Source organism: Hibiscus syriacus, unplaced genomic scaffold (assembly GCF_006381635.1).
Source record: "Hibiscus syriacus cultivar Baekdansim isolate YM2019G1 unplaced genomic scaffold, ASM638163v2 tig00112000_pilon, whole genome shotgun sequence".
Taxonomy (NCBI): domain Eukaryota; kingdom Viridiplantae; phylum Streptophyta; class Magnoliopsida; order Malvales; family Malvaceae; genus Hibiscus; species Hibiscus syriacus.
Genome location: NW_024063235.1, coordinates 3,765,225 through 3,778,250, shown reverse-complemented (window position 1 = coordinate 3,778,250; position 13,026 = coordinate 3,765,225). Strand labels below are relative to the sequence as shown.

Sequence of the window (13,026 nt, the reverse complement as noted above, 5' to 3'; positions counted from 1 at the left end):
TCATCAGTGCATCCCTATATGCCTCTGAATTTAGTAGTAGTGTCAACATCGAAATACGTGTGGGCAAATTGTGTAGTTGCTCCACAACATTGTACTCAATGTTTCAGGAATTTCAAGAATTTCACTGCTTCCTCTTCTTTAATAGGTTTATTTATCACTGGCTTGTCTCCCTTAAATGGCTCCAGTGACCTTTGGGATAAATGAATTTCCTGGGAATACCACTTCCCTCTTCCAACGGCGTGCCCCACTTTCTAAGCACCTTCTTTCACAGTGCTTACATGACAATCATATTTCTAAGGCACTTGTCGATCATCTTTATAGGAAAAAGGTTTGGGTGCAGTGATCACCACCTTTACTGGTGCCTTTTATATCGGCTGCACTTTATGGGGTGATTAATAAAGGATGGTTCATGCCGTATCCTCTTTCGAATGACTCTCCAGTTACACAAACATCAACTTTTGGAGTGTCTTGGACTTCCTCATAGAATTCCAGCTCTTTCCTATCCATCATGAGCTGATCAAAAATTTAAAATCCGAGCAATCCTGCACGTCATGTTCCTCTTCATTGTGGTAACAACAGCTGTTACCATGTTCATATTTCAGTATGTCAGAACATAGTGCAAGAAATCCTGCTTTCATCATCTGTCTCCATACCCAAACTAGGGGAGACATTATTTTAGCAACACTTGTTTTGACTCTCTTATTCCTTTCTTCAACAATTGTATTAACCCCGCTTTCTTGGTGGTTAGGCAAAGGGTTATGTGCAACATTCAGTACCCCTGAGTTGTTGAAGTGGGTCTAATTCTTGTTGTGCATTTTCTGCATGATCCTCTTGAATGCAAGGCAGTTCTCAATAATGTGCCTTGAAACACCGCCATGATATTCGTAATGTGCGTTCTCATCATACCACCTGGGGTATGGGGGTTTCATAGGTTCCACTGGATATGGTGACATTATATGAGTGTCAAAGAGTTAGTGGTAAAGTTTTTTGTAAGTCATGGGAATAGGATCGAAATATTCCTATTCTCTTTTAATCCTGGGTTCCTTTGAATCTGGTCTAGAAGTACCTGACGGTACAGCTGCAGTTGATTTTGGGTTGGAGATTGTAACACTTGTGTTGTTGTAGGTGTTGATGTTATTAATCTCTTCATCCCTCTTCTTCATAGGAGGTTTCTTACTAGCCTCCCCTCGCTCAATCTTACCTTGCTTTATGGTCATTTCTATCATCTCCCAGGCCATAAACAAGTCAGAAAAATTTCCAAATGTGATTACAACCAGGTGCCCGAAGTAAAGAGCATTCAGTGTTTGCACAAAGAGTTTTCTGGTTTTCTTCTCATCCAAATGTGGATGAACTTCCACAACTAAATACCTTCAATTTTGTGCATAGTGTCTGAAACCTTCGTTATGCTTATTCTCCATACTTTGCAACATAACTCGATCTGGTCTCATATCATTTACATGTTTGTATTGTTCCAATAATGACTTGGCTAGATCCTTCCAAGTCTTGATATGAGACCGTTCAACTAGTTGTACCACCGGATGCCTGAACCAGACAGACTCTCCTAAAAGAAATGAATCAGAAGTTGGTAATTTCCTATGTATCTTGTCATCTTTCGACAGAACATTGTAATGTGGGCTGACAGGAAACTGTTCCCATCGAACTTCTTAAACTTAGGGACCATGAATTTCTGAGAAAGAACCAAATATAGAACTAAACTTAGCTCCAAGTCATCGACTCCATAGTAATGATGGTCTCCTTTAACCAGCTTAAATTGGTCCTCCAACTGCTTGATTTTCCCTTTCATTTTCTTTGCCTTGTCTTCTTCATTAAAATATGGTATATGGAAATCATCCAGATTATTATCAGGGTTGGATACAGAAGTCTGTACTTTTACAGCAGGCAAGGCTTTTGTTTTTGTAGCAGATGAGTCACCTTGAAGCCCTGGTAAGATTTCAGGTGAGATAACCACCTGGGGGTTAGGTGGCATAGTTACCCCTTCCGATGTCCCTGCCTCGGGCGCACTTGCTTGATTTAAGGCATATAACTTTGCAACAATTTGATCAACCAAAGACTCTTGGCTTTTGGTGATCGATTCCAGAGTACTCGGATTATTCTAACTTATTTTCTTCTCTAGTTCCCTTTGTAACCTTATCATGTTCTCTTCGAGTTGAGCTATTTTTCCTTTCATTATCTTCTTCATTGAATGGGTATTATGAGGATGAGGTATGTCCAATGCTTGGGGTGGTACGTCCAGTGTTTGTTCCTTTTTTTGATGAGTTGTTTTCTATTAGCTAATGTGAATGTAAAGAAATGAAGAAAAAATAACAAATGCAAAATATGTAGAAATGCATGATGTATGAAATGTTCGAGGCATTGATCCAAAAACGTGTCTATTATTATAAATAATCCTTATTGGGACAAAAGTGTTATTTTTTAAGAGACAAAAACATCTTAAAGGTGCATTCTGACTAAATCCTCTAGACCCTAAACAACTTCTAACATGTTAACAAGTCTTCTTCTTTCATCTATCATTGGTTGAATACCTTGTCGGACTACTCCAACTTCTCTCGCTAAACCGTGCAAATAATGAGCTATTTTTTGTACTTGTTCCAAGAAATCTTGAATGACTGCATCTCTAGCTTTCACCCATTGTTGAGCCTTTTCCCAACGAAAACGCCATTGAAATCCTCCATCAAATGGAACCATCTGAAGCTCACTTCCTTATTTCTTGAACACATCCACAATGGCTTCTAACTCAGCTATGGTTTTGCAATCCTATTCTTGTTGTATTTGAAGAGACTTCTCCAGATCAGTTACTTTGGTCTTTAGATGCTTGTTCTGGTTTTGGCTATTTAACAAACGTCTTTGGGAAGTCTTTAGCTATTCTTTCAGTGTCTTTCTTTCATCTTGTCCTTCAAACTTCCTTTTCAAGCTACTGGTTTCACATTTCCAGTATTCAGAAGATCTTTTCAGACTGGAATTGTTTTGAACTTGTTCTTGATACCCCTTTCTCAAATCTTTTAGTTCAAAGCAGACTTTGTTTTGTTCTTTTTCTAATCTGTCTGCCTGATCCTTCTAAGTATCAGCATCTAACTTCCACTGGAATCTTTCAGCCTCGAGTTCCCTTAGCCATTATTTCAGTTCGTCCTTTTCAGCTTCGAACTCTTTCTTTGTTGTCTCTACTTTGGAGGGAATTGGTTTAAGATGCTCTTCCATGTTCTGAGTATTTTCATGCTCTTGCACAAGAATAGTGTCATTCTTTCTTAACTTTAGCCATTCTAAATAGTCTGGAGTAAACATGTCTTTAGAAACCACGACATCCATACGGAATATCTTCTTCCATGACTCAGCTACATCTTTGACCGTCTTCTTATAGTTATCCTCATGGTATGAGAATTTCGATCCAAATATTCCATGTGTAGTTGGGACAAACTGGCGTGCCCCACACTGCTGAAGTGCCAAAAGTGGAGAATATCCGACTCCTCCCCATAATCCAAGTAATGTTATGGTTTATGAGTCTCCACACCGGTACAGGATATCACTATGGGTCAACCAATGGGTTCTCCAAACAATGTCCTTATCTTGAAGGTATGTGAATACCTTTATCCATTTTTCTTTTGGGGTTCCTTCTTGCCATTTTAGTGTAAGAAATTCCCCCCAAAAGAGAGTAAGTGGTTCCAAAAGTGATTATGAATCCAGAACTGAAGAAGATGTGTGCACCCTATAAATTTTCCTCCACCCGTCTTTCGGCAATGGTTGAGTGAACGAAAAGTTTTAGCTAATATTGCCGGTATTGGGTTCACTCGCTTCGGGAGTTGTTCAAACAGTTCCACCACAGTTGCCTCGATGTATCCCAAAGTTTTTGGGAAAATAACTAAGTCGTAGATACCCAAGGCGAAGAGATCAATCACCTTCCATTTATAAGGATGATTCTTAATTAATTGCTTGATATGGGTCCAAGCAATCCCTTCTCCTTTACCTTTATGTTGAATCTAGTCGATTATCCACTTTTCATCTACCCTTGTAACCTTTGCCAACCCATTCTTGAAAGGCTGACTTTTTGATGAACTTGGTGTAGACCCGGTTCATTCTGATTCCTTCACAATGCAACAAAGTAATATATTCTTCAATGGTGCGTACCATGTCTTCTTGGTTAAACGTGAAACAATTGTACCCAGGATTCCAGAATTGCACTAAGACTTGAATTAGGGGCTAGTCTATCTTGACATAGAGTAGAAGCGCAATATCACCATATTGGCACACATAATTTCTGTTTCTGGTCACCTTTCCAACTGTCCCAAATGCTCCGTAGTTTTTGAACATCGTTTTGCTTAAGGCTAACAGAAGCATAACCAACCAATTCTGACACATAGCCTTCTTGCAAACTGTTCCCCTTTTCCTTCTGAGTCTTCTCTACCATATTCAGACCTCTGCATTTTCACCTCTTATATTACAATCCCTATATCCATTAATGCAAATTATTTATGTTTAACAAACACTCTTTGTGGATAAACACCTCTTTTTTATGATGCAGATGATAAGATAAAAGAAAACAAAAATGAAAGGAAAACAAGTAAGTAAGATAATAATCAAAATAATACTAAAAGTAAAAAATGATCCTACCCCGCATGATATCTAGCCATCATGCTTTAATTCTTACCCATACATGATTTCTATCTCGCACGTTGGCTTAATTTTGAGCAAGTCCTAACTGTATATTTTCTAGTTCGCATGCTTTAAAAAGTAAATAAATTAGTAAATAACTCAAGCATCTTAGGTTTTGTAATGGAGTTTCGGGGTGGTCTTTAATTCCCTGTAGTCTTCCGGTTTAGGTTCTAAAGAAGGGTACCCGAGTTCTCCTTGCTGATGCCCCATTGGGTTTTCCAGACCCTTAGTCCTAAGCCCATTACAGGCTTATGTGGACCAAGTAAAACTTGAGAGGACACATTCCCTTATGTCTATACGGCGAATAAATTCACACGAAGACATAAGATATATGAATCCCGAAGGTTACTAGCTAGGCCTATAAGGAGAATAAATTCTCACGAAGGCGACGCTTTTACCTCCACTTATAAAAGGGTTTTGAGCTCGGGTATAGAGCCTAAGATGAATTTTAAAAGCTGAAATCATTAAAAAAACGTCAATACAACTATTTATTTAAAAAATAATAAATAATAAGGATCGAATAAATAAATTAAAATTTATAATTATAATTTTCACTTAAGAAGACAACCGGAAATTAATTTTAGCCTGACTCATTTACCTGTCCCCAGCAGAGTCGCCAATTTGTCGTAACAATCTTTTGGGTGGGCTCGAAATTGGGCTTCGACTTAAATAAAACATACAAGAGTCACCACCGATCATTTATATATATATATATATATTTAAAATAATTAGGTTGATCGGACTCCTCAATTAACCATCTTACCGGATCTGCATTTTACCAGAAATATGTTGGATTCGGGAGTCGGTTACAGTCAATGAAGGATTAGCACCCTTGTACTACCCTTTCGATACTAATTTAATTTCTCAGTTGTCTTAATTGCGAAAATTAAAAGTTAAATTGGAATTTAAAAATTCGATTCGATCTACTTACCTTTGATCGATTAGAATTATCCCTAAAAATAAAAAAATTATTAGATTGTGAAATAAAATGCATAAATAATTCACAAAATTAAAAAAAAGGTTTTAAAAGAAAAAAATATAAAAAACAAAAAATTAAAGGATTAAATTGAAACAAATTAAAGTTAAGGGACCAAATCAATACTAAAGATGTGTTGTAAAGAAAAAAAAATAAGAGTTAGAGGGGTTAGATTGCAAAAAATATAAATTATAAATAGGGATTAAATCAAATTAATTGCAAATTCAGAGGCAAAATTGAGGTAAGTGACCAAAATGAATTACACATCAAAATATCAGGGACTGCGAAAATAATTTAATTATTTCATAATTACATAATGGCCCCTATAAATACCCCAAAACACAAAAATCTAACATTCTCTCATTTTCTCATTTCTTCCCCAACCGAGCTCTCCCCTTTCTCTCAATTCTCTCCCCTTTTCCAAATCGGTCTATGGCCGACCACCGCTCTGGCCACCACCACCAGTGACCAGAAAAAAAAACACCCTCTTTCGAATCCTTCTAACCCCCCGAGCCGAAACCGACCCCCAAACCCCCCCCCAAATACCCTTACTCGGCATAGATCTAACGAGAAAGTCTTAGGTTTTTTACCTTTCGAGGAAAACGTTTCGTTTTCTGTCGCTTTCCCTCCGATGTCGCTCCTTCACAGTCCTTGTTCCTTTTGATGAGAAAAGGCCTTAGTTTTTCTATTTTTGATGGTATTTAGATGGGTTGTTTGGTTCGATTACTTTGCTATTTTGTGTGTTGTTCTGTTTTTTGGTTTCGGGTAACTTTTGCTCTGTGATGTTGGTTGGTTTAGGTTCAGTGTTTGGTTGTTTTTCTTGTGATTCTAGTTGCTTGGTTGCCTCTTGATAGATTGCTCACTGTGTCTTGCTTGGCCTCGTCGGAGGCTTTTTATAACATGAGTTTTGGCTGTTTTGAGTCCCGAACGGGACGGGATTCGTGGGCTGTTTGTTGAGTTACTCGTTCTGATTTTCTAGTGCATGTCGTTCGACTGGGATTTCACATGCCACACGCCATTGCTAGACTGAAAACCCCTAATCGGGTTAGGGCTGGGTCAGGCCCCTTACCTGATTGGGCTCTGCTGGACCTGATTTTGGACCTTTTTTGGGCCTGAAATAAAAATAATAAATAATAAATAAAATAAATAAAAACAAAAATAAAATAAATATAACAATAAACTATATAATATAAAATTATATGTTTCAAAAATTTTCAAAATGTTTTTTAAAAAAAACTATATATTATATATTTTCAAAACTATATATTATATATATTTTCAAAAAAGTTTTCAAAACTATATTATATATATTTTTAAAAATGTTTTCAAAACTATATATTATATATATTTTCAAAAAAATGTTTTCAAAACTATATATTATATATATTTTTAAAAATGTTTTCAAAACTATATATTGTATTTATTTTCAGAAAAAAAATTGTTTTCAAAACTATATATTATATATATTTTCAAAAAATTATTTTCAAAACTATATATTATATATGTTTTTAAAAATATTTTCAAAACTCCGTGAATATTAGCCTACGTTGAATTAAGATCAAGAGTCGAGTAGATAGTGCAATTGATGCATCCATCTTATATTATTGTATTATATTTGAGTTAAAGATATTGTTTTTAAATTAATCTTTATATTTCTTATTCATGTAATTCATAAGCGTAAAACATTAGATTAGGACTGCTGTGTTGAATTTGAATGAAAAATATGTATCCATATACGTCACTTTCCAAAGAGTGGATAGTGATGTAATCATTCATTATATCATGAATATGCCCTTCAACTATATGTACAAAGTTAGATATGATTGAGAAAGTACATGTTGCTCTTCTATTTGATTGCTAAAAGATAAGGGTGGTGTGTTTTACTTTTTTGTACTAATATTCTTTTACGGATTACTTTATTCAATTATTGTAAATTATTCATCATTTTAATAGTCGATAAGTTCCACTGCCCGCCGTTAAAAAAGAATAAAAAAGAAGCTAAGAGATTAAAAAGAATAAAAAAGAAGCTAAGAGATTAAAAAGTAAAAATATTAAAACAAAAATATAAAATTAAATAAGGTATATACTATATATAAGAAAAAAGTATGCAAAACGTTAATTATGTATTGGTTTAATGGCATGATTTTTCTTGTACGCATTGATTGTTACTCTGATTTCCATCTTATACAAATATTATTACTGGGTTTTATTTTTTTTTGTTTCATCATACTTATTTAATATAAATTTAAATATACTATATTTTTTCATATTTATTATATAAGTGAAAATATATAAAAAATAAATATATTTAAAATTTTAATTAATAAACAAATAGGGACCGAGCTATTAAGCCCCTCCCAATCTTTTTGGTGTAATATTGTTCAAGGTTCTTTCTAGTTTAAATCTTAGTTAAATAAGACCTCCCAATTTTTATATTTAAATACTTTATTGAACCGTGCTCTTTCATTGTAAAGAAAATTAGCTCATCCCAGTATTTGATCTTAACTCTGTCCCTATAAACAAATATAAATCAATTGAGTTTAATTTAATTGATATTATTAATATAATTTATCATAAGATATGAAAAATTATTAAAAATAATAATTAAAATTGGTGACATCAATTAGCTGGATATTAGAAACTATTATATTACTTTGTTATAATATATATCTTTTTAAGATTTAATAGTACTTATTATGATATTTAAATTGAAAACACTTCAATCTAGTTATTTAATCAACGAAAACGATCGTTGATTATTATAATATTAACATGACATATTATAATGTTATAATCGACAATAAAATTAAAATAATTTATAATACCGATGTGATAGTAAAAACTAAATAAAAACAATAATAATATGATTAAAAATTTTAATTAATTCTTTTAAGACAACCTTTTTAATTCTACCTAATGTTAATAGTTTGATAGATTTATAATTATGGTTATATGAAATTAGAAAACTAAGGAATGATGTTGCCTTGAAAATTCCTCATCTTTATCCTTAGAAAAGGCACGCTCTTCAACACTTACCCATCAGAGTGCCCATAGAAAGACAAAGCGAAAGAAAAGGAAAAAGGAAAAAAGAAAAAACCGGAAACCGGTTAATACTGGTAATTTCATAAAACAAGGAGCGCATTATTAAATCCCGGAATATGAAAGGAGATATGAACGCCGACTATTAAACCGTGCAATAAATAATTATATAATATTCAAACAATAAATGCATAAGGTTGACCCCTTATAAATCTACCTCAAACCTCGGTCCTTTTTCCTAAAACTCTCTACCTTTTTTCACATTTATCACTCCCGTCTCAAATCTAAGAAAATATCTCCACCGCCATGCCGCAACCACTCCGTTCCTCCTCTAGCGGTGGTTCGCCACCGTCGCTGCCGTCGAAATCGAAGGAAAAGTTCTTGTCTTTGATCCTAAAAGCCGTGATTATGATGCTTCTCATCTGTTTCTTCTTCCTCATCCTCCCTCTGGCCTCTTTTTTGCTGTTCCTACCTCTTGTCCTCCGCCACCGCCGTCACCGTCTCCGCCAACGCCGCTACTCTCGTCTCTCATATGGGTTTTCTGTGAAACAGCTCAGGAAGCTTCCCCAATTAAGATTCTCCCAGGAAACGACAGACGGCCATTCGGAATCAGATACGTGTGCTATTTGCTTGGATGAATTCAATCAAGGGCAATGGTGTAGGAACCTTGTTGGGTGCGGCCACTTGTTTCATCGCAGGTGTTTGGATTCTTGGCTGATCCAAGTTACTTCTTGTCCTATTTGTAGAACTAGGGTTTGCCTGGACGACGAAGGTCCAAGAAGTGCCGAGTTTCAGGGTTTGTTAGATTTGTAAGTCTTATATTTGCTCTAAGATTTTGAGAGTCTATGGAAAATTTCATCCTTTTTTTGTATTATAAACTGTACAGCTCCTTTTTCTTAATAATCGTTATGAAAATAATGCATAAAAGATGGCAGCCTACAGGCTTGAGCCTTGAAATGATCCTTACTCTGCCTTATCAAATTTTAGTGAGATTTTTTTTTTTTTTTTGGCTTTAATCAAATTCTAGGAGATGTAAACTAGATGCAACCATAAAGTATTTGACTGTGTTAAATGAAATTAATTATGTTTACTGGTGGAGATTCCATTTGTGTTTTTCACTTTTCAAGTCTTCCTTTACCCTTCAGCATGATATTAGTTTCATTTGTATCGATCTTGTTAATGGCCCACATTGTAGGGCATGGGAATTTTCTTTGTTAAAGCCCTTCAGCATGAAATTTATTGTGTTTACTGGTGGAGATTCCATTTGTGTTTTTCACTTTTCAAGCCTTCCTTTACCCTTCACCATAATTTGTGTTTGATATTGATTATACATATAATTTTAGAAAATATATTTAATTAAAAATAATAATAAAATTATCTTAAAAATTATTAATAGATTTAACAGATTAATTTAAATAAATATAAAAAAGTGAGAAATATAAAGATAAAAATAATGAGACGGAAGGAATATAATATTTTTTTCATGATTAATGCTTCCCCACCCCCAACTAGTAGGATTCGCTTAGGCCCGTTTATTTGGTGTAAAATTTAAATAAATTAAATTACTAATTTACATTTAATGTTTTTGGGTGGGTGTTACGGTTGTAAAATCAGGTAATCGAACATATTTCAGTCGGATCTTGACAGGTCGGGTAAAATCGGGTACAAGTCAACTCAGGTTGATTTGACACCAGATCCAGATCGGGTTCAGGTCAGGTCATTTTCAGTTCGGATCGATGTCAGTTCAGGTCAAAACAATTCAGGTTCGAAGCAGATAAAGACCAGCTTAATTTAGGTTCTGGTGGACTTCAGTTGAATCTTATTCAGATCGGATCACATCATTGACAGATAAAATTCAGGTCGGATGTTTACCAGATATGGATTGAGTTCAGGTCGAGTCGTTTCTTTTTTTGGATTAATTATTTTGTCATCTTTCGTGATTGTTGAATTGCAAGTTGTAATTGTATATGATTTCGAAAAAATTAAGACAAAAATACATATTCATGGATCAATTTTGTAAAAAAAATATAAATTTAAGGACAAAATTGAAGAAATGTAAAATTACAAATAAAATTTTAAAATATAAATTAAACAACACACATAGGTAAGGGACTAAATCGAAATAAATTTAAAATGTGAGGTTTAAATTAATATAAAAATGACTAAATTAAACACATTTAAAAAGTTATGGGCTAGTTACAAAAATATAAATAACAACTAACAATGGGTCAAACGAAGATGAAAATATAAATTTAAGGACTAAATTGAATACATATAAAAGTGAAAGACTTAAAATTGAAATAAATTAAAAAACACAAAAGGATTAAGTTGAAATAAATGTAAAATATGAATAAATAATGAAAAAAGTAGTAAATTGCATTTATTTAAAAAATTGAAAAAAATACAATATATATAATATAAGTTTATATATAAATTATATATATAAACTATATTTATATTATAAAGTATATAATTATTATAAGTTATATATATATTATGTTTATATGAATTATATATATAAACTATATATGTAAACTATATATGTATAAATTATAAAAAGTATATAGTTTATAAACTATAATTTATATTAATATAATATATATATATATATATATTATTCAAAGTGAGTGGTGGGAAAACTTTTTAAAAGAAATTTTTTTGTGTGAAAAAATTGATTTTATTTGGGAATTTAGAGGGAAATTGAGAAATTTTGAGAATATAGATAAATTGAGAATTCAGAGGAAATTGAGAAATTTAGAAAGAATAGAAAATTTGGGAAGTTTAAGCCAAGGATAGTGTACAACAAGATATTTTGGGTTAATTAGGCTCATGCTCCTCCAACAATAATCATTTTTCCACTTGTTTTTTATTTTTTATTTCTTTCATTTTAGTCATGGTTTAATAGTAAATATCTTCTTGAATTTTCAATTCGATGCAATTTAATCCTGTATACATTCTAATTACTTTTAATTTTATATATATATATGTATGTATGATTGTATATAAACTATATATGTATAAACTATATAAAATATATAGTTTATAAATTATAATTTATATTAATATAGTATATATACGTATGTATAACTAATATAAGTAATCTATAGATTGTATATATATATTATAAAAGTACTATGCATAAACTATATAAAGTAATAAAGTATATAGTTTATTAAAAACCCTAAACCTTAAAACTTAAACCTTAAACTTTAAATCATACAAACTAGACACTAAACCCTAAACCATAAACCCTAATATAAATAGACTAGCATTAATGCATATATATTTGTAATAAAAGAGTGGGCTTATGTATTGGGCCTATGTAAACTAATGTAAATGGACAAGCACTAATGCAGATGGACTTATTTTTGGGTTTTATTATTACTTATTCATAACAACAAAATAAATGGGCTATTAATGTAAATTAACCTAACATGCAACTAAAATACTAATTATGCATATAAAATTAATATGACATGTACTACTATTTATGAACCATATAATATGCAATGTGACATACTAATTATTTAACACCTAATTAATCATGTTTTATATAATTTATATTTAAATAATTTTATTAATTTTATTAAATAATTTTATAAAATATGTATGTATAAACCACGTGTATATATAAAGTAAATTACTTATATAGTTTATAGAAACACTATGCATAAACTATATAAAGTAATAAAATATATAGTTTATTAAAAACCCTAAACCCTAAATCATAAACTATACACTCCCAACACTAAACCATAAACCATAAATCTTAATGTAAATGTACTAGCATTAATGCATATATATTTGTAATAAAAGAGTAGACTTATGTATTGGGCCTATATAAACTAATGTAAATGGACAAACACTAATGCAAATGGACTTATTTTTTGGTTTTATTATTACTTATTCATAACAACAAAATAAATGGGCTATTAATGTGAATTAACCTAACATGCAACTAAAATACTAATTATGCAAATAAAATTAATATGACATGTACTACTATTTATGAACCATATAATATGCAATGTGACATACTAATTATTTAACACCTAATTAATAATCTTTTATATAATTTACATTTAAATAATTTTATTAAATAATTTTATATAATATGTATGTATAAACCATGTATAGTATATATAAACTAAAATAGCCCATTTATAACTTATTCATAACAACAAAATAAAAGAGATGGGAGGCAAGAGGCAGTTCATTTTGGCAAGATAACGGCGCTATGCATGTATGTATGTATGTATGCATGTATGTATGTGTGTATGTATATAAACTTATCAAAATTTATCACTATTTTATAAAATACGACTATTTCATAACTTCAAAAAATT

The 13,026-nt window shown here is 32.0% G+C and overlaps 1 protein-coding gene across 1 annotated transcript; it reads left to right on the top strand.

The window, feature by feature from the left end:
- Nucleotides 1-8,913: 8,913 nt before the first annotated feature.
- On the top strand, nucleotides 8,914-9,640 carry LOC120174089 (RING-H2 finger protein ATL56-like). The gene has a single exon (XM_039181062.1). The coding sequence runs from the start codon at nucleotides 8,987-8,989 to the stop codon at nucleotides 9,491-9,493; it is 507 nt and encodes a 168-aa protein (XP_039036993.1). The 5' UTR covers nucleotides 8,914-8,986; the 3' UTR covers nucleotides 9,494-9,640.
- The last annotated feature ends 3,386 nt before the right edge of the window (nucleotides 9,641-13,026 follow it).

Coding starts and splice junctions, on each gene's coding strand:
- LOC120174089 (XM_039181062.1), top strand. CDS start 8,987: ATGCCGCAACCACTCCGTTCCTCCTCTAGCGGTGGTTCGCCACCGTCG.